At 38.9% G+C, this 25,890-nt stretch overlaps 2 protein-coding genes across 2 annotated transcripts; both read right to left on the bottom strand.

The window, feature by feature from the left end:
* Positions 1–146: 146 nt before the first annotated feature.
* Positions 147–9,010, bottom strand: slc35g1 (solute carrier family 35 member G1). The gene is made up of 5 exons (XM_085171175.1): positions 8,439–9,010; positions 6,872–7,052; positions 5,351–5,485; positions 4,990–5,186; positions 147–3,755 (listed from the first exon to the last, which is right to left on the bottom strand). The coding sequence occupies exons 1-5, from the start codon at positions 8,755–8,757 to the stop codon at positions 3,343–3,345; spliced, it is 1,245 nt and encodes a 414-aa protein (XP_085027301.1). The 5' UTR covers positions 8,758–9,010; the 3' UTR covers positions 147–3,342.
* A 496-nt stretch (positions 9,011–9,506) lies between these two features.
* lgi1b (leucine-rich, glioma inactivated 1b) lies at positions 9,507–24,965 on the bottom strand. Its single transcript, XM_085171173.1, has 10 exons — positions 24,220–24,965; positions 24,056–24,127; positions 21,764–21,835; positions 21,170–21,241; positions 17,446–17,517; positions 16,436–16,605; positions 16,171–16,335; positions 13,907–14,127; positions 12,655–12,901; positions 9,507–11,287 (listed from the first exon to the last, which is right to left on the bottom strand). The coding sequence occupies exons 1-10, from the start codon at positions 24,468–24,470 to the stop codon at positions 10,938–10,940; spliced, it is 1,692 nt and encodes a 563-aa protein (XP_085027299.1). The 5' UTR covers positions 24,471–24,965; the 3' UTR covers positions 9,507–10,937.
* Between the last annotated feature and the right edge of the window lie 925 nt (positions 24,966–25,890).

Below are 25,890 nucleotides of genomic sequence, written 5' to 3'. Positions count from 1 at the left end.
CACCACGGGTGTTTGGACAATAGTTTAAGTAGAAACAAAACCTCTACACAGTTTGGGTGCATTCCGCAAACTTCTGTCACATTTAAATGATTTAATAAGAAGTGATGATCATGTGCTTTATGAGAGAAAAGACAGGAGGCAGAAGGTGAGACTTATAAATTTAAATAAGATTTATTTTTAAGTTATAATATACTAAAAAGTTATTCATCACTGTGTGGAAATACATACATCTGAGCTTCTGTAAAACATTGCAGAAATAATAATAACAATAATGATAATAATAATAATAATAATAATAATAATAATAATAATAAATAATAAGGATAGTATAAAAACAGCTTCAGTAGGTTTTTAAGGCTTGTAGGTCTTGAGACTGTTCACCTTACCAGCTGATGAAAAACAACACATTGTGCTCACACTACCAGCATTCATGTCATTTAAACTAATAATAGTAATAATAATAATAATAAATTCAATGTAAAACCAAAACACACTTAAGAAAATTAACTTGTGGACATTTGATGTGACCGTCACATGCATGAACAACTGACAAATGTCACAGTGCCTTTATTTTCTACTAGTTCCTTAAAAAAAACCCGGAGTGAGACAGCTAATATGTTTTTTTGAATCAGTAATTAATTTTGGCAATAAAACTGAGTGCTTCTTCTTTACATAATATCTCAGAGCACGGCTGGGATTTACTTCAACCACAGCAAATTCTGTAGATAAAATGCATTTTTATATTGCACACAAAGTTTGTTGCTTTAGTCTTCAACAGCTCACCGTGTCATGTCCTACAGGACCAACATGAGCCAGCTGGACTTCTTATACAACACAAGGAAATAGTTGTTGCATTTCATAGAAGCAACAGTGTGCACACTAACATTTACTGCATAAGAGGAATAATTATAGCAGGAACGGGTGTTGACTGTGCAAGTTGTGCTGCAGACACAGTTCTCCACAAGTTGGAAAAACAAAACAAAAAAAAACAAAACAGAATGAGGAGAGTGTGAAAAACAGCAAAGAGCACCGCAGGATATAGCGTAGCAGTCTAGCACCACTAATTGCTTTCCCTTTCTAGCTGTATTGGACCCAATTAAATTGTGTCAAATACAGGACTGCAGTTGCGAAAATGACCTCACTGGTCGTGCCACTGGGAAACTTGTTGTTAAATGTTAGAAATACCAAAATAATTTCTACCAGATACAAACACAAAACATAGCGACAGCTTTGCTGGAAAGCCAGATTTCTAGACATAAATCATACATCAGAGGCAGCAAAAAAACTCTTTGAGCGTGAAAGAAAAAAAAACAAACTACTGCTTTTAGCAGAGAAGCTTTTATATTTATTTCTTTAAGTTACTTGAAGACGTTTCACCTCTCATCCGAGAGGCTTCTTCAGTTCTAAGGTCAAATGGTGGAGAGTCCCAGATATAAACCTGGTGGGAGTGTCCCCCCACAGAGGGACAAAAGGACCCCCTGATGTTCCTCTAATCGCCTGAGCCAAGGTGTGGAACTGGGTGTGGGTCCCAATCAGCCAGAGTTTCGGATGAGTTCATTGTGAAACCTGGCCCCACCTTATCATGCAAATTCCTGAGGTCAGATGAGAGGTGAAACGTCTTCAAGTAACTTAAAGAAGTCCAGACGCTTTTCTTTGCAAGCTCCTTTGACTACGATGACCTGGATGACTGAGAACCTTCACAGACTTTTATATTTATGCTTTAAAATATTTAAAGTCTCTATAACTTTTGTTGGAATTTTATAAATCAACTAAAAATCCCAAAACTGCTTTACCGGCTGAACGCCTCTGGACTGAAGATACAATGTATCCACTTATAATCACAGGGCGAGTGCAAACGTCCAGAATATTAGATGCTAGTATTGAGTTGCTGGCTATTATTAAAAAAAAAAAAAAGAAACAAAAAACCTTACTAGGCCAAAACCAGAAGATGCTACTTTATATAGAAGACTGAGTCTAACTGTTTGATATTCACCTGAGTAATGAGGGGTTGAGCACGGTTATATTAACAAAACTGCACTTCATTATGCCGTTTTACCTCTCTTTATTTAGCTTTACCTCCTTGAAATAAATGAGCAAGATTTCATTGTAAGATACTTGAAGCGATCTTTGTGCGCAGTTGTTTACCAGCTGATTTGCTGAATTATTGTGACAGCTTACTCACACTTGCTCTGCCCTCTGGCAGAGACAAAGCGCAAATGACATCCCACTTCGAGCGTCACAGAAAATATATTTTTGAACTGATTATGCACTAATTGCCTGCTAAAATGGCACAAGGTGATGACAGGATCTGACTCTTGTGTTGATAAAGAAATCAGTGCAGCCTATCGCGGGGGTGGGGCTTAGTGTTTTAGGTAAAAAATTCTCTTAGCACCCTAATTCTTATGTGTATTTGCACAGTTATCTGAGACTATCTTAGGACATGCTACTGGTTACTGAGCCGCTCTATTAAGGAAAGCTTTCCTACATAAGGCACTTTAAATATTGCACAGTGCACAGCTAGAGGTTGGGCTGCAAAGTTGAAGACAGGAAACCTGGAGAAAAATGCACAGGGAGGACATACAAGTGGTCCACTGACTAGCACTAGGAGTGCTAACCAACATCACACCCTGCTGAGAAATCCCTGAGAAAATAGTACAGCATGACAGTGTTGGAATTTATTGTATTGTTTGTAGTGACTAACTGCATTAAAGTGCTTTTCTTGAGTTTGTGGTTCTTTTGTTGTCATTGTCGATGGCAGAGCGATCATAGTCGTAGTCTTAGCATGAACAGATTCAAACATTTTTCTTTTTTTTGGAGTAAAATCATAATAAAAATCTAAATTTGCACACTTTTTAGTATAATATGGTTATGCCATCCTCTCTTTGGCTATTTTATTCAGGTTAAAGTAAAAGGGGTGTAAATGGGATGTCCTTCATTGTATTTATACTGTGTACATATACACACAAGTTCCAGGGATCAGCGTACAGTTTTGATGAGAAGTCTTTTTTTCTCGTTTCTTTAAAAAAAAACCTAAACCTGTTGATTAATTTTAAAAAAGATACAAGCATTAAATTGCACAGGTTGACTCTTAGAATCAACGTGTATAGATGCACTGACTTCATTTCTGAATACATCACAATCCAAAACAGCCCCATATTAGATTGGGTCTGATCTATTTCTGATTCTAACTCTATAAAGAGCTTAAACTTCCACTCAGGTTTGCATATAAATAACAAGTAAAATAGACCATCATATGGTCTGAAGTAAATTAAGACCATATGATGGTAAAGAGAAAAAAAAATCAATAGCAATCAATACTTAAACTGACAATACGTCTGCTCATCAGTTCCTACGGGAACTATTATACCACTTCCTTATTGCTACTCCACTGGTGCTCACCACTATGCACAGCGCTCCGCCGAGGCTCCACCATGTCGGTGCGCGGCTAAAGAAAATGAACTGGTAGATGAACGCCAGCACCACATCCACAGTTCTCATGAGGGCTACGGGTCCGGCCTTCTCAACCTGCAGAGCCTTTATGAGGAAGGTCTGGCCTGCAATACCCAGGATGGCGATCAACATCAGCAACCAGCGGTCGCGGCCACAGAATGGGATTTTCCATTCACCCAGGACGGATACGGTGATGATGCACTCGATTAACCCGATGACAGCATAGTACCACACGGAGACGTAGTAGTGGACACTCTTGCCCAGCTTGCGAAGAATAACAAATGTACACGCAGCTCCAATTGCTCCTATACAAAAATTAACCATTGAGATAGACACAGAATGAATAAATCAATCTGCAGAATAATAAGAATGAACAAATCCATAAGAACCACTTTAGACTTGAAGGACAGCTAAAGGGTATGTTCGGCTCTATTGCTTCAGAGCTACAAAGCTATTATTAAACTGATAGAATTACTTGAATTAATGAGGTTAAATGTTGTCCTAAACCCGTATGTTTCAGGTTCATCGTGTGACATTTTGGATCACATTATTACTTATTGTTATGTAGTATTAACATTGATGCATTTCTAATCATTCCTGCTGATTCAAAGATTTACATTTTGAAATGAATGAGTCCATAAAAAGTTTGCCAAACTGTTAGTCAGTGAGAATCCAATATGGGTATCATGCTTTGAAACCTAATGGACCTCTTTTACAGAAACTAATAAGCTACTACAAAAGAAGCTTTGAGCCCAGCCACAATTGACTGGAAACAATCTATCACCCATGTTTAGCATTCAGTCAAGCAGCAACGTGCTGGCTCTTAAAAAAAACATACATATAAAGCCAACATGGAAGTGCCAAAAACTGCAGTTCCTTGAGTGGCCACTTGAGGCGGACTCTAATAAAAGTCCATCCACACAGACCCCAGTGTAACTTCACATGGCCAATTTTTCCCTTCACCTTCATGTTTAAATCACTTTAGGGTTTCTTTTCATGCATTATGCCACTAGAGAGTGGCATAGGAGGCTCCTGTATTTGCTAGTTATTGTCATGAGCCACCCATCACCAACATTTTGCTAGGGAAATTGGAAACAGGTGCAGTGATTTATTGAAATGCAGAAGCAAAGCCTGTGCAATGCTTAATAAGTTTGACAGTCAATATTTGGTATGACCGCCTTTATTTTTTTAACACAGCTTGAACCCTCTTTGGCAAGCGCTCTTGTGTAATTTGGCAAACCTTTTCGCTCTGCAACTGAGTGTCAGTAAACAGTAGATGGATAATCCTAAGGTCCAGATACATCTCTTTGGTCTTATATCAAGTCTTTGCCAAAATGTTTCCTGTTTCATTAGGACGTGACTTTCAGATACTGTTCATCTTATCTGCCACATATCCATTTGTCCTCCATTCATTTTGCACTCCACCCTCTCATCCAAATGTGGTTCAGTTCCCCTGGTTGCCATGGTCAACTTGACCATGAGAGCAAACAAAATCCTCAGCAAAATACTCAGTGTAAATGTTTGGATAAATCATATCACCTCCAAATGCAGCAATGGTCCCCTTGATGTGGTTCGTGTAGTCGCCCTCAATGCCATGAACATTCTCGCCGAAGAGAAATGGCGGTCGGGCAATGAGGATGACTCCGGTGAGGGTAAAAACAGTGAAAACACAGTCCCAGATTGTACATTTCTCCTTCAGGAAGATCCAAGCCAAGAGGGAGGTAAAGACTGGATTACTGGAGGCAGGGTTCAATGAGAGAAAGAGTTAAAAAGGAGAAAAAAAAAAAAGCATGGAAAAAGTGTAAATGTAGCTGATGAATTCAAGGAGGATGCAATGCATCTGTATTGTTAACATAATCTGAAGTGATCTGTAATAAATGAGCTTTGAAGCAGCTCTCACCTGAATGTGATAACGGTGGCATCTGCCAGCGGCATCAGCTGAACTGCATAGAAGAGCAGGATCATGGCATTGGAACCAAGGAAACCCCGAAGCATCAAAACTAAACGTTTATCTCTGGGACCAAGAAAACCTGTCCTGGAGGAGCACAGATATGAGGATGATGGATGAAGGGATGGCTGAATGGAAGGATGACTACAATGACTGATAGAGGAAGTAATAAACTGTAATTTCAGGGAGGGACAGATGGAGAAAATGCATGTACCGTAGGGAGTTAAGGGATGACAAATTAGTGGATGGCTAAGGAAAATGATACATTTAGGTAACGTGGGAATGACAGTGATGGATGCATGAGTGGATGCTGCTGAAAACAGGGAAGAGAGACAGATCTGTAAATGATAAATCAAAGTTAAAATGTATGTGGAGGATGAACAGAAGGATGGGTGAGAAGGTTCAATGCCTTTTTTAAGTTATATTTCTCAGTATTAAAGGAATCAAGCCAAGCTAAGTGGAATAAATTGACAGGGGTAAAAAATAATTCAATTCAATGTTATTTATACGCCGCCAAATCACAACAACCGTCGCCTCAAGGCACTACATATTGTCAGGTACCCTACAATAATACATACAGAGAAAAACCCAACAATCATATGACTCCCTATGAGCAAGCACTTTGGCAACAGTGGAAGGAAAAACTCCCTTTTAACAGGAAGAAACCTACGGCAGGACCAGGCAGTCATCTGTTGTGACTGGTTGGGGTGAGAGGAGGAAGACAGGACAAAAAACATGCTTTGGAAGAGAGCCAGAGATTAATAACAAGTATGGGCGCAAGCTAGATTTACTCTTTCCCCAAAGGGAGGGAGCATTTAATCATTTCTGTTTGTTTGTCTGTCTGTCTATTAGTAGTCTAGGGTCCACAGTTTTTAAGATATCATTTTCAAATTTTCTCTGATGACAGACACCAATAACTGCTCGAGATTAATTCCCTTTGGCCAAAAACTGGGCCAAGGTTAAGGTAACGCCAAATGTGAAAAAAAATTAGTTTGATTATATTTTGTTTGCCTGTTGGCATATTAGTCTATGTATGTGTAAAAATTACGTCTCAAGTGGTTTGTTTAATATACTTGACTATACTTAAGCTCTGATTATGAAATGGGGAGTTAATTTTAGGTGGCTATATAACTTGATGTGGGAGTATTATCCAAAACCCTTTCCCACACTGAATTTAAATGCACATTTTTCCATCAACAACAGTGAGGGGAATAAAACAAATCTCTAACAATATTTTGTAAACCTCATGTTTGGGCCGTGAAGTCAGAACATGTGCCTGTAAATCTGGTTAAAGGCGATAATATGACAGATAAATTACAGGTGAGGATATGCGCCATCTCTTTGACTGTATCTTCTTATAATCTGCTCAAACCAAAAAGATTGTTGGTTTGAAAAAGTACAAACAAATACTGGCCTTAATTATGTCATATACTGTACAGCGTGTGTAAATCTTAAACCAGCTATCGTGCTTACTTGTGATAGATGATTAGTGGTGCGATAAACAGCATCTGAAAGAAGCATCGTATGGCACTGATCTCTATAGCATGAATTCCCTCTATAGTTTTCACCAAGAGGGTGATGATGGAGAAGAAAACTGTGGACAGGAAAGCATAGAACAAGCCAACACCTGGGCATCTATTTGGTTTCTCTGGGCCTGTGGAAAAACAGAAAAGAAGGCATTAGTTTAAGTAAGTCTTAAAACAAAAGAATGTAAGAGAAGGGCCATAAGAGGAAAATCACTTACATTTTTAATTATAAAAATATATTATGTTGTTCTTAATACAGCACTCCATATTGGATGGCGAAGTGAGGAGCAGAATATGTTATTGAACCCCATGTGGCCTGGGTAATTCAGCTGCAAAGATCACAAACAAAAGATATGCCAAATTGTGGGCTGTGGTGTTTGCAAACCCTGACTGTGAAACAACTGATACGTGTGCAGGGATAGATTTTCAGCCCGAGGTTAAACAAGTATTTTTATTTGTACTCACCAGTCCGTTTGCTTTCCAAACTTTGTACCAAGCCACAGGCGAGGAAGAAGATTGACAATGTTTAGTCACAGTAAAGCAGTACTGTAAGACTTGTTGTCATAGAATCACTTTATATTAGGAATTTTCTTTGATTTTAACTACATAATGGTTTAATTACATACTTTGAGTCAACCTCTGTAAAAACGTAAGTGTACAGCTGGACCAGATGGGAGTTCAATTTTATACCTTGTGCTGTTCTATCCTAGCAATTATGCACCAACTACAAAAGTAACCAAAAAGTAATAAACTAAAACTGGTATGTAAAGGTCCTGAGGAAATGTCTTACTTCCTTGTCAATTTCTAATATAAACCCCCTTCTTCCTTGTACAGGATTATACCAGAGGGAAGACAGGACCAAGCCCCTATACACGTTAAACTAGTCTTAGAGAATTGACATCAGCAGCCATATGTATAAATCACGTCCTGTTTAAAAATAGGCACGTTTTTGGTTAGTTTTTTTTCTTTTGGAAAAGTGCACAGTCATGCATCCGTTTTATAGCACGATGGAAAATGTTAAGCTGGCTGATGAAACAACTGGGCCACCAGCTTCACCAGCCAACTAGGTTCACTACTGGGCAGAATCACTGTAAGGTGAACATTTTTCTTAATCATATTTTAAGTATAATTTGGTGTATAACTTTATTTAACATTACCGTTTTATTCTGAAATAAATAACATACAATGAAAATGGGCTGTTTTAACGGATGTTTTATTATCAAATACCCCCCCCCCCCCAAAAAAAAGATGTTATAAGTTTATATAAAAAATGCGCGTAATCCAATTTGACAGTATTACAGTTTATAGGCTAATAGCATACACGTGATATCGCCGCTATCGCCGATACGTGACGTTGAACGACTGTATAACGTGATGCTACGCAGAAAGTCACTGTTTGTGTATTAGTACATTATTTATTCACACGACGAAGTTTATCTGCAGGAGAAAGTCGTAAAAACGGGGGATGCTGACTACTTTATGCTAACTGTAAGTGCGTGCGCGTGCGCTTCTACCTTCTGGAGATGGGGACTTGTTTCTGACGCAAAACGCTGGTGGGCACGACGTTTTCTCCTCGCCGCTGCTTTCCAGTGAATTTCCTCTCGCGCCCTCCAGTTGCTCATCATTGTCATCATCATCATCTTCATCATACTCGCACGAAGCTCGGCCATTGCTCCGCAGATGAATCCTCTCTGGTGCCCGGTCGTTTGTGCCAGGCTCTTGTCGGTCGTAGGCGCTGTTTTTGTCATGGCTGTCAACTTTGTAAAACGCCACCGTAACGTCGTCCTCTACGGATAAAGCCCGCTCGTGCGTGCAGTGGTTACAGTCTGCCATGCTATGATGCGACGGCTGAGCGATAGCATGCCTCAGTGAGAGTACCGTGCGACTTCCCCGGAGTCCTGAGTGACTGAGAAGACGAGGTTAATGAGTAATCTTGTCTCAGGGGGCAGGTTGCTAACGACTGTGCGGTGTTCAGTTTACCCACAGGGGGGCAGAAGTGGACTCAAACCAAGTCTCCTAGGCAACTAAAATGTTCCTAAACGTCCATGCCCATTTCATACACTTACATTTTTGATTAAAGAAGTTCTGCATACTGGTGAACTAACCATTACATAAATATAGATTTGGTCATTTCCAATACTGTTATTGTTATGGCAGCTACAGTGGTTTACAAGTTCTATTTTTTTGTATGTCTGTTTTTATTTTATTACTTGCATCAGAAAAATTAGTTTTAGTGTTTGTCATTCATTTCTGAATGTAAGCCTAGTTCACAATAATAATGAGATTTCGGGATTTTATTTATTTAGCTTGAATTAATTTTGACAGTATTTTTATTTATTTATTTATTTATTTTATCAAGAAACACACATTTTGCTCAGTAATAGATTGGTATCCTTGTGAAAACAGTAATGTTAAATCCTTTATTCCCACCACCATGTGGTGCCCCAATACAGTTTTCACCTCAGGACTGGATGCCACTGTGGTTAAAAAAAAAAAAGGAACACTTTTTTATTATCAAGTGAAGAGAATCAGCTGAATACAAATCAAATCATAAAGACTAAATTCATTCGGTTTGTAAGTATATATGAACAAAAAACAATACGAGAAGTTGCTTGCTGATTTAGTATTTTATTACCACTGTACATAAAATAAAATGCGAAAAGAAGGCAAAGGGACATGTAATATCCTCTATCCTTACTCAACTAGATAAAAGTGACACAAGTAAGTCTACAGCAGAAGTATCACGTTACACCAAATCTTATCACTATATCTACACCAAAAAAAGAAGCATCGAGTGTGGTCCCCTCTACATACAAAAGTAACATAATTTACACAATATTGTAAAAACGTAAACATTAATTTTTTTGGCAAATTGTTGTCAGTGAAGTTTTTAAATTGTCATCAAACTTCTTTTGTGTCAGAATAAGAGGCGCACGTGAAAGCATAGGTAGTATGTGCGGCACAGTGGTTGGCTTTTCGTTGCAGAGTAAAGACAACAATGGCTTTGTCAACGGGGGAGAAAAGGGGTAAGGTTGCCGTGAAAGAGAAAGGGCTGGGTGACACAGTGGGATGCTTCTAGCGAGGCATTCATCAGAAATCGACGCCATGAGTGTGTTGCGCACACAGTCTTGTTCAACTGAGAGCAGAGAGGAAGCAGTTCTTTTTTTTAAACTCAGTTTCTCACAGTGTTTAGCAGATTTGTCATTCCATTTATTGAAGTGAAATAATTACAAGCTGCCAACTAGCTGCCATGGAAAAGACACGGTTCTCAGCAAGTAGTCCAATTTTTACCTGCATTTGGTTGAAAGTAGTATTATGAAGCTCAGGTCTCAAATACTGACAAAATGCTCTATTGCTAAGTACAGCACTACATCTATAATCATAGATTTAAAGGTGAAAAGGGGGTTTTGTACATTTGTCAGATTGTCTGTTTTCTGTAAGGTATCTGTCAAGCCTGTCAGTTAAATGGCTCATGTGACAGGATGAATGAGACTAACCTACACAAGCAAATAAATCCAGTACTTAAACACAACACACCTATTAGTATTGTAGGTTAATGTCCCATAGTCTATAATGTATTTTCAGGTAAAATTACCTCCAGTGGTAACGTTCTTGCTCCCTTTTCCAAAAACAAAAACAACAACAACAAAAAACATGAACTATCAAAATCCTATAGGAGAAACAAAACTATGTAGATTAATAGCAAACTCATGTGTGAATGTCTTCTGCCTTTGGAGTTGAATAACAGACGAAGAAGATCACTGACTTCACAACTTTAAATGGAAAATAAGGCATTTCCAAATATTAAGGGATTGAGATATAAATGCAGGACTTGCAGACAACTGCAGCTGATCACAAAATATTTATAAGTTTAGCTACAAACTAATCTAAAGGGCCTCATTATTTTTTGACAAATCTCTCTTTTTGTTTGAGCAAAGGTGGAAATTGTTGATTGATTAAAATGGGACTGGCGAGAGTGACAATCTCGGGGAAAAGGCATTTAGGCGATGGGCCTAATTGCTCAGATCGATCATGAGGTGCTCGTATATCTGAGTTTTTCCCTTGAAGCTGGATGCCAGTAGGAACACCCGGCCGTCAATGGAAACCAGAGAAAATCCCCGAGGCGCCTGGATATTCAGCTCCTGAGATGGGACAAACTGGCCCCTCTTGGTGTCCCATTGGTAGACCTGCGTCAGTGAGTAATCGCTGCCCAAGATGGCATACTGCCAGTTGCCGGTGGAGACGGGCTGGAACACCATAGAGCCACGGGAAGGAAATGTCTGGACCTCTTTGAACATGGCACCGTCCCAGCGCATCACCTTGGAGTCCCCGATGAATCTTGTCAAGCATATAAACAGATCACCTTTGAAAAGGACAAAGATTTCAAGGGGCCGTTTAGTTTAGACATTCAGCCACTAAATGTGGATCTGACACAGGAAAGCTCACAAAAAAACAGATTATGTAATCCCAAATATAATTCATTGTTTGCTACAAATATTTATTCAGCTGTGGGAGACATTTCGAGCTACATTATTCATGCACATTCACTCATTTTATATTCACACATTGTGTGCTGTGATCTTGGGTCGTGTCTTCCCTGTCTGCTCATATAGCAGAGTTGGGCTGATCTCAGCCTTATGCACTGTTTCGGGAGAAAGAAGAAGTGGATGCAGATGTTACTCTGGGAATGGTGCTATTTTTTTTTTTTGATGACAGATAAAGCTTTCTCTCAGTTTTTCTTTCAGCCCTAACTAGGCTATAGTGATGGGATTTCCGGCTCTTTTTAGAGATCCGGCTCTTTCGGCTCGGCTCACTAAAAAGAGCCGGCTCTTTCGGCTCCGAACCGGCTCTTCAGGTTGTTTTGTTGCTTTAATTATTTAATCATTAACAATAATATAAAATTATGCAGAAAAGGAATTACTAATGTAAAAAAAGTGGTTTTATTTATATATGTTTATATATGGCCCCTAGAGACAAAGCACGTACAAACTCTAAAGCATATACAAACTCCAAAAAGCACGTACAAACTCCAAAACACATTTCTAGCGTTTACTGAACTTCCAAAACAGAGCTACCCAGATCACTTAAATTACACAATTGAAAACATGTGTGTATTGTTTGTGTATTTATAGACAAGCACTCATATTTATTCAAATAATTTTAAAAAAAAGTTCATTTACCTGTTACTACCACACACCAAATCCGGTTGTTGATACTTCCTGGCTTGTGTAGCCACTAGGTAACAAAAGCTCAACACTGCGCCCTAGAAACCTGGAGCACTTCTGTTGTCTTTTGTACGTATTTTGGAGTTGGAATTGCAAATTAATTCCCTGTCATTTGTCTTTTGAGACCTGAGTCCAGTACGCATACAGAAGCTGTTGTAAACCTCGAAAGAAAACGGCTTTCCTTGAATTAACTTTTCCCTGACATCAGCTAATAGCCACTAATAGGTAACCTGTTAATATGAGAGAGAAACCCCCACCCCACACTTTCATAATGTTTTACAGTCTGATTTGTGTGCAGGTTTTATGGCAGTGACATTGCCTCTTATAGCCTTCAAAATAAATGCAGACAATATGCAGCGGGAAAATAAAGAGTAATAAATCAAGTCTAGGAAAGTAAGTCATAAATGTTTTTATTAACCACACTTAAAAAAGAAGTTGAGTCCATTATTAAGCATGGATGCAACTAGGAGTTTGCACAGTGTCCTTTTGCTTGCATGGTTCTCACCTTGGACTCGGAAGTGTTTGATGGAGAAGACGTCCTCCATGTCCGGTATGTCAGTCCTGCGGTCAAACTTTTTCTGGCTCCTGTTCCACTGGTACACGACGGGCCTCTGGGAGCTACTTGACAAAATCAGGTGGGGTTTGTTGGAGATCTCTAGATATTCTACATCTGTATCCCTGTACCAAGGGTGGAGTGACTGGTGGGAGTAAAATCCATTGCCGTTCCATTTGTACACCGTTGTGGAGCCCGCCTACAGGAAGAACATGTACAAAACATCAGCTCAAGCCAACTTCATTCAAAACCTGAACAAGCATTTTAATTAAGTACTCAATAGTGATTTACAGTTGAAAACAATTATAGCTCAACATGAAAAAAAATTAGGCAACAAACTTCAAATTTTGCATGAAGCCAAACACCAGAGTGTGGTGGTGTGTCTGTGCTTGTGTGCCTGAGTTGTCCCCAAGCATATGTGAGAGCATATGTGAACATTTGGCAATACAAGCTAATCAGCAGGAGCAGACACAGACCGACATGCTGCAGAGAAGGATGTCCAGGGAAGGACTGGCTGACGTGGTGGGAAGAGTAGATTAGAGGATATTTATTCATACAGGGGCTGGATGCAGTAATAAGGACATGTCTACAGTATTGTTGTTGTTTTTAAGTCAAGTCAAAATTGATATCTGTTTGCGCATTTTAACAACCCCAGTTGACCAAAGTACTGTACAAGTTATATAGAATATACAGTATATACAATGATGGCTAAATCAACAATAACTATGCACTAAAAATCAAATAAAAGAAGTAAATAACACTGTGTTTGCACACTAAAAGCCAGGATACTCTGCTCAACTAGATTTGAAAGCAAGCAAGAACAAATAGATTTCAAAAGGTGTTTTAAAATGATTGAGGACTTGGCAGTTCTTAAGTAAAAAGGTAAGTTGTTCCAAAGATTAGGAGCCACCACCGAAAAGGCCCTAACGCCTCTGCTTTGAAGCCTGACTCTAGGAGAGTTCAAGAGCCGCTGGTTCAAAGCCCTCTGTGCTTCAGTAGGACTGTAGGGTTTCAAAAGTTCTGTTAAGTAAGGGAGTGCTAACCCACTGAGACTTTAAAAATCAAGTAATGACATTTTAAATTGAATCCGGCAATAGATTCATTTAAAAAAAATCAACCGTATCTAGCGAAATGCAAATTTATGCCACCTGCCATGAAATACTTTGTTGATTTTGAGTGAAAGAAAACAGAAAAGAGGCCCAACCTTAGAGCTGTCAGCGATGACAAAGAAAGACTCTCCGTCGATCATGAAGGTCTCGATGTCGTTGGGTTTGCGAATTTTTAGGATGTCAATGTCCTGGATCTTGATGAATTTGCTGGCGGAGGTATCATGTTTGTAAATGTGTGAGCCCCCAAACAACTGGGCCACAATGACAAAGAGGTGGTTCTCAATTAGCATGGGCTTGCAGACGACAGTTGAGGTGCCTAAAGAGTAAAAGAGAGAACAAAATACACATTCAGTACATGCACAGAACCCAAGCAGCTGTTTGTACTAGAATGTAAGAACAATTAGGCTCACTAACTTTTTTTTCATCCAATAAAGAGTGTCTAACTACAAATACTATATGAAATCTGTAGTTCCTTTTTTCAAGTACATCTATCTAAACCTTATCAAAACCATTTAATGATGTAATGTGGTAACTCTGTGGTTAAAGTAAACCTCTGTGACTGATAAAAATGTTATCAAAAAAGGCTTCTTTGGCTCTCGGAGGAGGCGGACGCACTTTTTCTCCTCTCCCTTTTCTTCCCTGCTTATGTCCTTGTCTAGTCTCGTGGGTTTTTTTGTATTTTCCCTGGGACATTCTCTCACAGTCTGTTCTCTAAAACCTAAAAGAGGAATTATGGATTGGATCAACTGGTCCCTAAATGCAATTGACACCCCTTTCTCAATGAGAAGTTTGGGCTTGGGTGAGCCTGAGTGCTGAAGATATCTACCTATTTGGAACCATGGTAACAGGGTTCTGGCTGATCGGAGCTGGCTTGGCCCTGACTTATCAAAGAATTAAGAAAGCGGAACCGGCTGTTCAAACCCCCACAAGGCTGCCCGCTGGGATTGGAACAATGGGAGAGGCGTGAGTTTCTCAAAATAGGCTCATTGAGTCAGCACGGATAAGATCTTGGAGAGGCTACGGCTGCTGTAAATACTCAGAATAAGATCTCTGACTGCAGACTGGATACATCTCGGAAGGGCTAGCCCAGAATAACACCTCTGGGCGCAAAATTGGATGACATCTCAGGGAGGCACACTGCCGTGGGTTCTCAGAAATTGGCTCCTTGAGCGCAAGTATGGCGAAGCTCGCGGCTCTCCAACGGGAGATTGAGAGACCAGTGTTGGACTGTAGAACTGCTTTGAAATTCATATGAGCTGTTCGCACTAAAGTAAAAAATACCATCACTTCATGCGGATACCCTCTCGGCGCCAGCTGCAAGGCTGAAGCTGAACAAAACACCCTGATAACGACTGTGTTTAGTCTGTTCCTTCCCATTCCATGCAAGGCCACCTGGGTTGGCTGGAAGACTGTTTACTTAGCCTGGCAGGGTGAAGGACACTGTCTCAGCTGGACTATGGACACGCACACACATACATATACTGATACTGATAAGCACTCACCGACGCATCACCCTCCCTACCCCGGATCCAACGCCACCTCCACCGCTTACCTCCCCTCTGATGTGGACATCAGGTCAGTTGGAGGCGCAGTCGAAAGACTGCAGCGGTCCCAGATCAGATGTACACACTGGAACTCTTTCCCATGTTGCTTGTCTGTGTTTATTGTGCTATGGTGTGCTGATGTCTGTGCATTCCTGTATTATTCTTTTGTGTTACACATTTCGATGTTTTTTTCCTCGCTACCTAGCCTGACCTTTCTAACATTTGACAGGCATCTGGATCTTATAATATTAAATTAAAAGGGGCAAGTCATTGGTTATATTTGTCTGTTTGCTACCGGGATTCCTTAAAAATATATAAGCAGATGTACATGAAAGTGGAATTTAACCAAATTTTGAAGAGATTACAATTAGAATTGGATCCAGGAATTTTTGGAAGTGTTCTTTACCATGATGAGATGCCTTCACCAATAAATTGGAAGTGGTCGTCTCGATGTTCTCAAGAAAATAGCACAAACTAGTGCTAGGATCTGATATCTTTCTGCATCCAGGCACTCCATTTATGCCTGGATGCAGAGGAAATTTTCTGCATTAGCAGGTATGCTGTGTCAAACATCTCTTATTATACTGCTGGCTTAAACGGGTAATTATTTTGAATGGGAACTAGTAATTACATCAATCAGATATATACTCAACTGCAGTCACCTGAAAAAATGTATTGTGAAGTTCTACAGGGAAGCCAACCGGACTGAGACCAATATAATCCATACAGGGATTTACATACTACACATTGAGGTCATTCCAGGTGAGAATATTTACACATTCTCGTATTGACTTAAAAAAAAACAAAAAACTCACTTTCAATGGTGTCATATGTTCTGAAGGTCATCTCCACGTGATCCCATTCTAAGAAGCTGCATGTCCCAGCAAAAGGCTGGGCAAACACGACATACTGTTCATTACCAAGAGTGAAGGCATCCACCGAAATGGACTCAAACTTCAGTGACTGATAGGTGGCAAACTCTGAAAGGTGGGACATAACAATTAAATAGACATGAGAGAAAGATGCTGAAGCAGTCGCTTTAGCTTCTGTGATACAAGGAGATGTGCAAGAGGAAGGTACCTGCTGCGATGCAGTCAAAAGAGTGAGGCAGCAGGTCGTTGATCTTCTTCCCCTGGTGAATGGGTGGGCCACTGCAGTAGATTTGGTCTAGAGTGGCATTGGTGTGGTGCATCCACTCCACCAACCACTTGAGCTTGCAGTCACAGATCAAATTGTTGCCTCGCAGATCCCTACATGAATGGATCACAAGTAAAATACAGTTCAATTTTATTTATACGGTTTCCTCAAGGTGCTTTACATTGTAAGGTTAAGACCCTACAATAACACAAACAAAACCCCAACAACCAGATGGGATCAATCAGCAATCAGTGGGAAGGAAAACTCCACAGAACCAGAACCTGCCATGACAATCAAGTAAAACACTAACGTTACAACATGAAATAGTTAATATTTATTCTTTATTTCTTGCTTTCTTTATTCTTTATTCTTTTTAAAACTTACAGGCCTCTTATTTCCAAGAACTGTTCAGTTTGCTAAATACCCTCTGCTTCTCCTGGCTGCCCTTTAGCTTCAACCAACTAAACCACACCACATGTCCCATCTCCTGGGTAGTCTCTGCTTATCACACACTCTCAGTTTGAATAGCTATGAAGCTTGAATGTGGAGTCTAGTGAATCTAGAGACACAGGAATTAATCTAGCTGATTGTGTCAGTGTGACCTAAGCCAGTATCTAGTTCTTTTGTTGTGTAATTGACTTGCTGAGCAGCATTTACCCTGACATTGTGGCATCTTAACCCAACCTTTCCTTTCTCTAGATTTGTATTTTCTTTTAATTTCTCAACTGCAGTATGTAATAGCTTCCTCTATAATGATTTACTTTCTTAGACTATTCTCTCATTTTCCTTCTTGCACAGTTATTGTTTCTTTCTTTGAAAAGAAGGAGAAATACTAATGTAGATATAGCAACTACTTATGTTTTTCAAACTGTGTGAAAAGGACTAAATTTTATTAGTAATAACTAAAGTGTATATTTGCATTGTAAGGATGGATTAAGGAAAAACAGACTCACACTTTGGTCAAAGCATCCATGCCCTTAAAAACATCTTTGGGCAGTGTCTCAAGGTTGTTGTAAGCCAGACTCCTAATCAGCAAAAAGGAAAAAAATAATAAACAAAGTGATTACATTAGTTGTAGAGTGCATCTCTTCCGACATATCCATTTCCCTTAATGTATTTTTCATTGGTTGGTGGAACAGAATGACTTGAGTAACAGAATAAAACCAAGGACATTAAAAACAAATAAACATGTCACAAAACCTGACTACTTCTAGATTCCTCTCGTGACATGTAACAGGTGCTTGAAATGGAAGGCAGTAAAAAAAACATTAACGAATTAAGATGCAATATGTTTACTTTACTATACTGTTTGTCCCAGATGTGGGATTTTTCTTTGGATACAGCAGTTTGTTTGTTTTTTAAATGTAAAAATTTAAATTAAAAAAGAGCAATCGCACTGATCTGTCCTTCACATACCTGAATTGTGCGTTACTGTTCTGTGTATTTTGTTCTGTTAACACTGGTCACACTTGTGTTCAATTTATTTCAAATCTTCTAAAAATATACAGGAGTTCATTTAGCAAAGAAAAGAAAAAAAGTACTATGCAAAATAAAACAAAATACATTTCAATATTGCTTCACCTGTTCTGATTCACTTACATATTAAAAAGGAATGGGAAGAAGTGCACACTTATTTAATCCCACCTCCTCGCCATAAGTTATCAGTTAATATTTTTTTTAGCTTCCTTACTGATACAAACCGCAGTAATAACAATGAAAATATTTCCAATATAACGTATATGACACATACAGTACAAATTATCAGAGCATTATGCTTTTGTAGCTCTATAAGCCTCCACACAACAAAGCCAATACTTCCAGTTTTGAAAAGTTAATTATACAAATATAAAATTATATCTTTCTAACTCTCTTTGAACTGCTTTATGTTTGGCCAACTCCACACTCAAATTGTTCCACAGTTTCACTCCATGCATAGAAAAACAAAAACTGCTTTCAAGAAGAAATCCATTAAATTATAGCTTCCTTGTCTCAAAAAACAAAAAGAAAAAACATGTGTTGAATGTCACCTGGTAGTTCTGAACTGCTTTTTTTTTTGAAGAATAAAAAGTGAATCTAATGTACTTTTATAGTTATTGCCCCAGATCTCTACACAACAGCTTATAGAATATGGAGTGATACTCCTTTGTTTTGTTCAGTATTGCAATGTTTCTTGATACTTTGGAATGAATATATCTTATCTGTGCTCTCCAATTAAGTATCTCATCTATTATTACCCCAAGAAATCTATTATATTGACTCTTTCAAAATGAACACCATTTATTTGAGTCTTTACATTTATACTTAATCTGCTCTTTCCAAAGAACAGTTTTATTAGGTAGTTTTATTCAAATGTAATAGTAATTTGTTTTTAATCATGCCCAAGCTTTAATTTAATTAATTCATTTGTTACCTCTAAATATAATATAAATATAATAAATGCAGCAGATCCTCACGTTTCAAATCAAATCACCAGTGCAGAAAATGTTTATATCATCAGGAACAGTACCGTTTTAACACTCTGGACACTTCACACATGTTATTGATAAATTAAAGAATCTAGGGCCCAAAACTGACCCCTGGAGTACACCACAGGCAATGTCCATGCATGTTTGTTACCTTGTATATAGTCTAGCTTCTCCGGTGCTGTCAAATGCAGGGTATTTTTTTGGCCAACAGTAAAGAAAAACTCCAACAAAAACAAACCCTGGAGCTAGAGACTGAACTTCAAAACACACAGAGAGATGTGAATGAAATGAAATGTTGGCGTAATCCATGAACACTGCATTATTTATAAGAACGTTGGTTCTCCAAGGAAGAGAGACCTTTTAAGTTTACAGTTTATGCAAGAATGCACTAAGCAAACACATGAGGTTAGAGCAGAGTGGAAAGGATTCCAATATAACTCCTTGCAGATGCCCTTTAATAATGTATTTACTGTGTGTGATGCTCTTAAAGTGTCCTCTGATACTGCATGTGGTATCAGGGTTTGTTTACTTTTTTCTAGAAGGGAACCGAAAAAGGGCATCTTCACTGACATGCTATGGCACTTTCTGAGTCATGTTAGCAATATAAAAATCTTAGCTGACAGTTTTAGTGCTTCATATTTTATTGCATACATTATTATTGGAAAATTATTTAATTCTAGAGCAGTGATTCCCTACTGGAGCTTGGATCTGACCTTCCCTTTGCAGTGATCATTATCTTGCCTACAGGAAAACTCCATCTGTAAAGTTATAACTTTGACAAAAGCAATTAAACTCGTTACCTATATAATTATTCTTATATAAACAAGTTTTCATTATGTTGCTTTTATCAGAATATCTGTTGGTCTACAGTACCACACCATGGATTTGTTAACTCTGGCCTGATTCAGGTATTACTGTTTTTGAAGAGGGCTGGTGGACAATGTATCCTCCGTTTGATTTGTTTAAGTTTATTCATGTGTCTGAGTTTCCCAATTGTTATTCCCTGTTGTATTTTTCTATTCATTTTTCTGATGTCTTGTCTTTAGTTTTACTTCCCCTCTTGTCTCACTGATTGTCTTTCTTTTTCTTTCCCCCAGCTGTTTGCACTCCCCTGATTACCTTCATGTGTATAAATAGTCCTGCCTTTCCACTCAGTCTTTGTTGCAGTATCTGTTTACCTTTCTTGCATGTTTGCTTGTAGAAGTTTGGTAAAACTTGATTCTTAATTCTTCATCCATAGCACATTGAAGTGGATTCACTTTCAGTGTAAATCTTTTAAAAAAACATTTGCTTGTGATTTCTTGTAGATCAAACTATTTTCTATACTTTGCTGATGTTGGGAGAAATGTTTTAATCTCTCCTATTTGACTTTTATTCCTCTTCATAACAATATATAGTTTATAAGATGGTGGTGATCATAAGGATGATGAAGGGATGACAAGGAAGACCAATATGCTAAAATCTGGTTTGCCCTGTGCTGCATGATGTTAAAGGGAAAACATGTTGGAGAGTCACAGAGTGATAGGTCATCCGGTTTAAGGTTACAGCACAGTTATATTTAACTTGACTGATAAGTCACTCGCGCTCTCACCTACCTTTAGTTCTGGCAGGCTTTGAGGTGACATTGTCACTGTGTTTAGAAAAAACACAGTTAAGACTGTGTGTGTCTAGGCAGATTTTGAGCAGTTATATCCAATATTCACACTAATAGCTTCTTTTTTTGGTTTTAGAAAAATCAAACTTTGACAAAATCAAGTCTATTTTACTGTCTAAAATATATGAACAGCTTATCTGCAATGAAACATCCAGACCTGCCCTTCTGCAACCTGATCCAGTTGATATCTTCAGTCACCTTGAGAAATGATTACTGGCAGCAGCGCTTTTGCCTACCTTTTCATTCCAGACAGTGACAAAGTGAAACGGGGACAGAAAAGGCAAACTGATGGAGGGTATGTCAGGATACCTTGAAAAATAATGTTCAGTTACTTTTTACCTCAGATTACTCGAAAAGTGAAACAGACGTGTGAAAGGGACAATGCAGATGGTTAATGTGAAGAAAGGAAAAAGCCACAAGTTCTAAGAAAATAGAAAGGAACAAACGAGAGATGGGACTATTCCCTGGACAGGGATTAAGGAGAAGATAAGTAAAGACTGGAGGAAGAAAGAGGATAACAAGAACTGAGTTAAAGTTTTTTCAAACCAAAATACTTACAGATGTACTAGTGCTTTCAGGCCCCGGAAAGCATACGGGGATATTTCAGCAATTTTGTTGTTTTCAATAAATCTGTGAATGAGAAGCAGAATGAATGAGAGTAAGTCATGAAATCCTACACACAATGAATACTGACATCTATTGTGATCCTGTAAGAAGATGAGATGTTTACTGCAATCAGGCTATTGAGTTTTACATGATGGCTAAGGTTTGAAAAACACTGGGAAAACATGTCAAAATAAATTATACTGTAAACACATTCAAAATGCAAATAAGTGTTTTCAGCCATTTAAGACAATTTGGCTTAAGCTGTGGTTGTAGTTGGATGGATCACCCAAACAGGGAACTAACGTTTGTAAACATGCTTATGGGGAAAGCCTCATCGTTCAGATAGATTTATATGCCATCATGTAACCAAGCATGCACTACAGTAAGGTTTTGAGTGCAATATTTCCGCACAGGTTCACATAGTGCTGTTATTAATCAGCATGTGCCTCATATTTGTTTAATACAAAAAATATGCAATTATGATACAGTGTTTCATACAACAGCACGCAAATGTTTTCTGCACATGAATTAAAAACAGTTACTTACAGGTATTCAAGATGTGGTAAACCTTGAAATGCATCCTCATCAATCAGGTCAAAGGAGTTTGCTGTGAACAATCTGTGAAGGAAAAACAAACCAAAAAAGACTTGATAGATAGATAGATAGCTCTCATAAGAATAACATCAAAATTTGATATCACTTTTCTGCATTCATACTTCAATAGATTTTTGACAACACCGCTGGCTGAAATGCAACTCCAAACCATGACAGTCTTTTACAGACAGTTCCAAACACTCACTGTTGCACCTCTCTCCTGACCTCCTGCATACATGAATAGAGATGAATGAAACATTTCAAATTTAGATTCTTCACTCCGTAACACGGATCGCTGCAGATTTTCAGTCCATTTCTTGTGTAATTTGGCATACCTGAATCTTTTTGTTTCCCTATGAAATGCTCTTGACAGCCACCCTTCCACTGATAACATTTCTGATGAGGCTTCAGTGAACAGTAGACGGATCAACTGAAGGGCCAGATGCATTTTTCAGGTTCTGTCAGGTCTTGGCACACTGTGCAGTGTGTCCTTTACAAAGTGTGTCCACAGGAAACAAATTATGCACCTTTGTGGCAGGCTAGTATAACAGTGCCTAAAAATGAAATTTAAAAGTAGCTCAACAACAAAAGAAACATTCCTCTGAAAATGGTCAGGTAGAACGACTGGAATGAAAATGAGCGAAAAAGCAGCCAATCTCCAACGTAAACTTTTGAAAAGTCTTCGGAAAACCTGGAAAACTGTTGACGAAGACCACTTTGAAAATTATAAAGATATTATATAGATAAAGTCTGGTTCTTTGGAAGCAAAATATAAAGGATGGAAGCGTTTAGACTAATGCAAATTGTCATATTTAAAGCAACTATACATAGATTTTTCTTAACAGCTGGTTGTTTGTGTTTCACAACTTAACTGAGATGAACTTCAGCAAGATATTGATTTGTGTGGGCTGTGCACAATAAGAAAAGGTAATGGATGTTTACGTCATGTCAGTGGCAGTAAGTCTATTGCAAAAAGCAGAGAAATTGGATGGGGGACTGGGATACTGTAATAGACAGCACTCATTCACCACTTCTACCCACTGTGTATGTGGTCAATGAATGACTCAGATTAAACAGAGAAACAACCACTCACTCCTACATATTTCTCATAAGAAATGGCAAAGAATCAAGATTCTTACCCGCCCCCCCCCCCCTCCCTCCCACTTGTTTCTGAGTCACTTTTTAAATAACTAACATAAGAATCGTGTCCATTGGCAACATATTGTATGCCTCATCTCCACCAGATTATTAAAAATCTTAAAGGGTTTTCGTTTATTATTAAGCTGGCATTTGGTTACTGTACAGAGTGGCTCTTTTCTTTTAAGTATTGAACAAAAGTACCATCAGTATTATTTATTATATCAAGGTTGAAATATTACAATCCTAAGATGTTAAAGTCTTTAAAATGAGGAAGCCAGTTACCCTGACATTTGGCTAATGCAGACTACAAAACAGTGGCACTGATCAAGCATGCCTTAATGGAGGTTAAGATGCTTCAAGTCACCTTTGCAGGGAATAATAACAGATGGGGCAGGCCACTTATTCACTCATCTTCAGTTACCTCTCTCCTAACAGTCACGAGCTCGGTCTTCAGATGCGTGATGCTACGTCCTCCTACGTTTGAGGCTTCGTGCGCATTTAGCCTCGACTTCACCGTCATCTGAGAGAATGAAGGAACCGGTGCCAGGAAAGCTAGACTGACGCTTGACAGCATGTTATTATGTGCGGCGTAGAGTACAGTTAAGTCTGACCTTGCTGTTAATTTGCGGATTTGCAAGAACGCATTTGCTCAATAGACTCAAGTCCTGTCAAGATACTGTCTGGCCATTAATCAACAGCACTGTTAGGAGAAGGTGAACACTCATGTGCACTGTTATTTGACTACAGATTAGGGCTGAATTCTTCAGGAGAATAAGAGAACATGCTCATTGTTTATCTCAGCCACCCTGTTTCTAAAGAAGATACGCACACACACACACACACTGTTCCTCTTGCTGTTAGTTGCTGTAGCCATGTGGTCTATTGCATAATCCAGACACCATTACAGAGAATTCCCCCTTTAAAGCTGAATCTAAGCCTGTGTGCAAGTCGTCTGTTAAGACACAACCTTACTTTTAAATCAAGGAAGCAGTGAGACAGACAGATAGACATGAATTATAAATAGACAGATAAATAAATAGGCAGACAGATTGACAGATACATAAATTGATAGATACAATAGATAGATTAAAAGCTATTACTCACAGCAGGTGTAGGGTAGGTGTGTGCGCAAAGATTCCTCCAGTAATTTCATTAAATCCAGACTTGACAAAAGATCTGATTAAAAAGAGAAACAAATCAAAGTGGAAATATGACACAGAATCTAATAAGCTTTCTGACACTTCACCACTCCATGCAGCATCACTTACAGTGAAACGACGTCGGATGGGAAAGTGTGAGGCACAGATCGGACACTCTCACATAGGGCATTATCTTTTGTGCAGGTGCATCCGTGGGGGCATCTGGGCTGCCTCACTCTCCGTCCGTCAGCTAAAGCCAAGCTGACAACAACGACCCAAACCAAGAGCGTCCATCCTTTCCGTCTTCTCCATCCCCTCACTGCTCTGCTCGGGTATCCCATTCCTTCTGTCCCGAGCCGAGTACTTCCACTCACGAACATGCAACTTACAAGCAAAATCTGCGACGTGTAAAGCCAATCGGGAAATATTAACTTGACGCTTTCAGATTGTTTTCTCGTTTTGCTTTTAAAAGCCGAGGTCCTCTGTCTTGTTTGCTTTTAATGATAGAGCGCTCTGAGGCTGTCTTCTATGCTTCTAGCGTCTCAATAGGAAGGCACCAGTCCAGTGGATTTGTTCTGCAAGGGGCAGGATTACAAATGCGGGGCAGATGGGACATAATAGCAGAAAACATCTCAGATTTTTGTCGTGCCTAAGTAAAAGGCAAGGGTAAAAATCTGGCTTTTTGGAGTTGTCCCGTAGCCTAAATGCTTTGTTAAAAGAAAAAAGAAGAAGAAGATGCCCTTAGAGAGAGAAAGCGAGTGGAAGAAAGAAAGAAAGAAAGAGCGATGGAGGGGGGAGAGGGGGAGAGAGGCCCCAAGGTGCGCTTTTTTTTTTTTTTTAAATCAGCGGTGCCAGCTATTATTTATGCGCGCTTCAGAGCCGTGCATGGCTAATGGGGGAGCAGCTATTCATGAGGCGCTCTGTGCAAATGCACCTGCCCCACTCATTCAAATGCTGCCTCTTTTCTTCCCTTCTCTGGCATAATAATGACATTAAATGTGAAAATATACGGTTAAATATACATCAAAAAGACTACTCAATCAGATATTGGTGCATAAGAAACGGCTGGTAAAGTCTGATCTCCAGACTATCATTACACAGGGGGAAAAAAATGTAGAGCAGTATTTTATATTATGTTCATTAAAATGAATGTCGTGGAATAGCATACACGGGGAAACATATCATAGGATTTCATGAATAAAATATTTTCAAATAAAAATTTCCATCCGTTTGGATTGTGCGGTTTTTAAACTCGTTTTAAATCCTTATTGAAACAGACTGTTTGCCTGACATGTATGCAAAAAGCCTTTTATGTTGTTTATCCAACTGGATGAGTACGCCTATGTGTGTTAAATAGCTAATAGGACGACATATTTTTTCAGTAATAAATGATGAGAGCTGTGCCGTTTCTTGCCTAGATGAGGTCCTTTGATGGGTTCGGTGGGATACATGGGAAGTCAGGGAACACTGCATTTTTGTTCCCGGACTGACTCATAACCCCGAGTCCAAATTAAACTCAAAACATTCACACAGTACAATGCCCTCTTTATTTTCCGTCCACAATTCAAATACATCCTCCAGTGTCACTCAGCGGAAGTGAACGATATGAATCAATTGCCGGTTGATCCGTGTAACTGGGCCATTTGTTCTAAAATGAATGTCGATGCTCGATGTTGTACTGCACCCCCTTTCACCCCCAATAGATTATTCATCTCACCTGGTGACGCTGACTTGCCCCCTGGTAAATGGCTAATTAGATAAATTGGGTGATGGACGAACTGATAAATTAGAAAAGAATTA

This window comes from Neolamprologus multifasciatus, chromosome 8 (assembly GCF_963576455.1).
Source record: "Neolamprologus multifasciatus chromosome 8, fNeoMul1.2, whole genome shotgun sequence".
Lineage (NCBI taxonomy): Eukaryota > Metazoa > Chordata > Actinopteri > Cichliformes > Cichlidae > Neolamprologus > Neolamprologus multifasciatus.
This window is presented reverse-complemented; position numbering and strand designations above follow the sequence as displayed.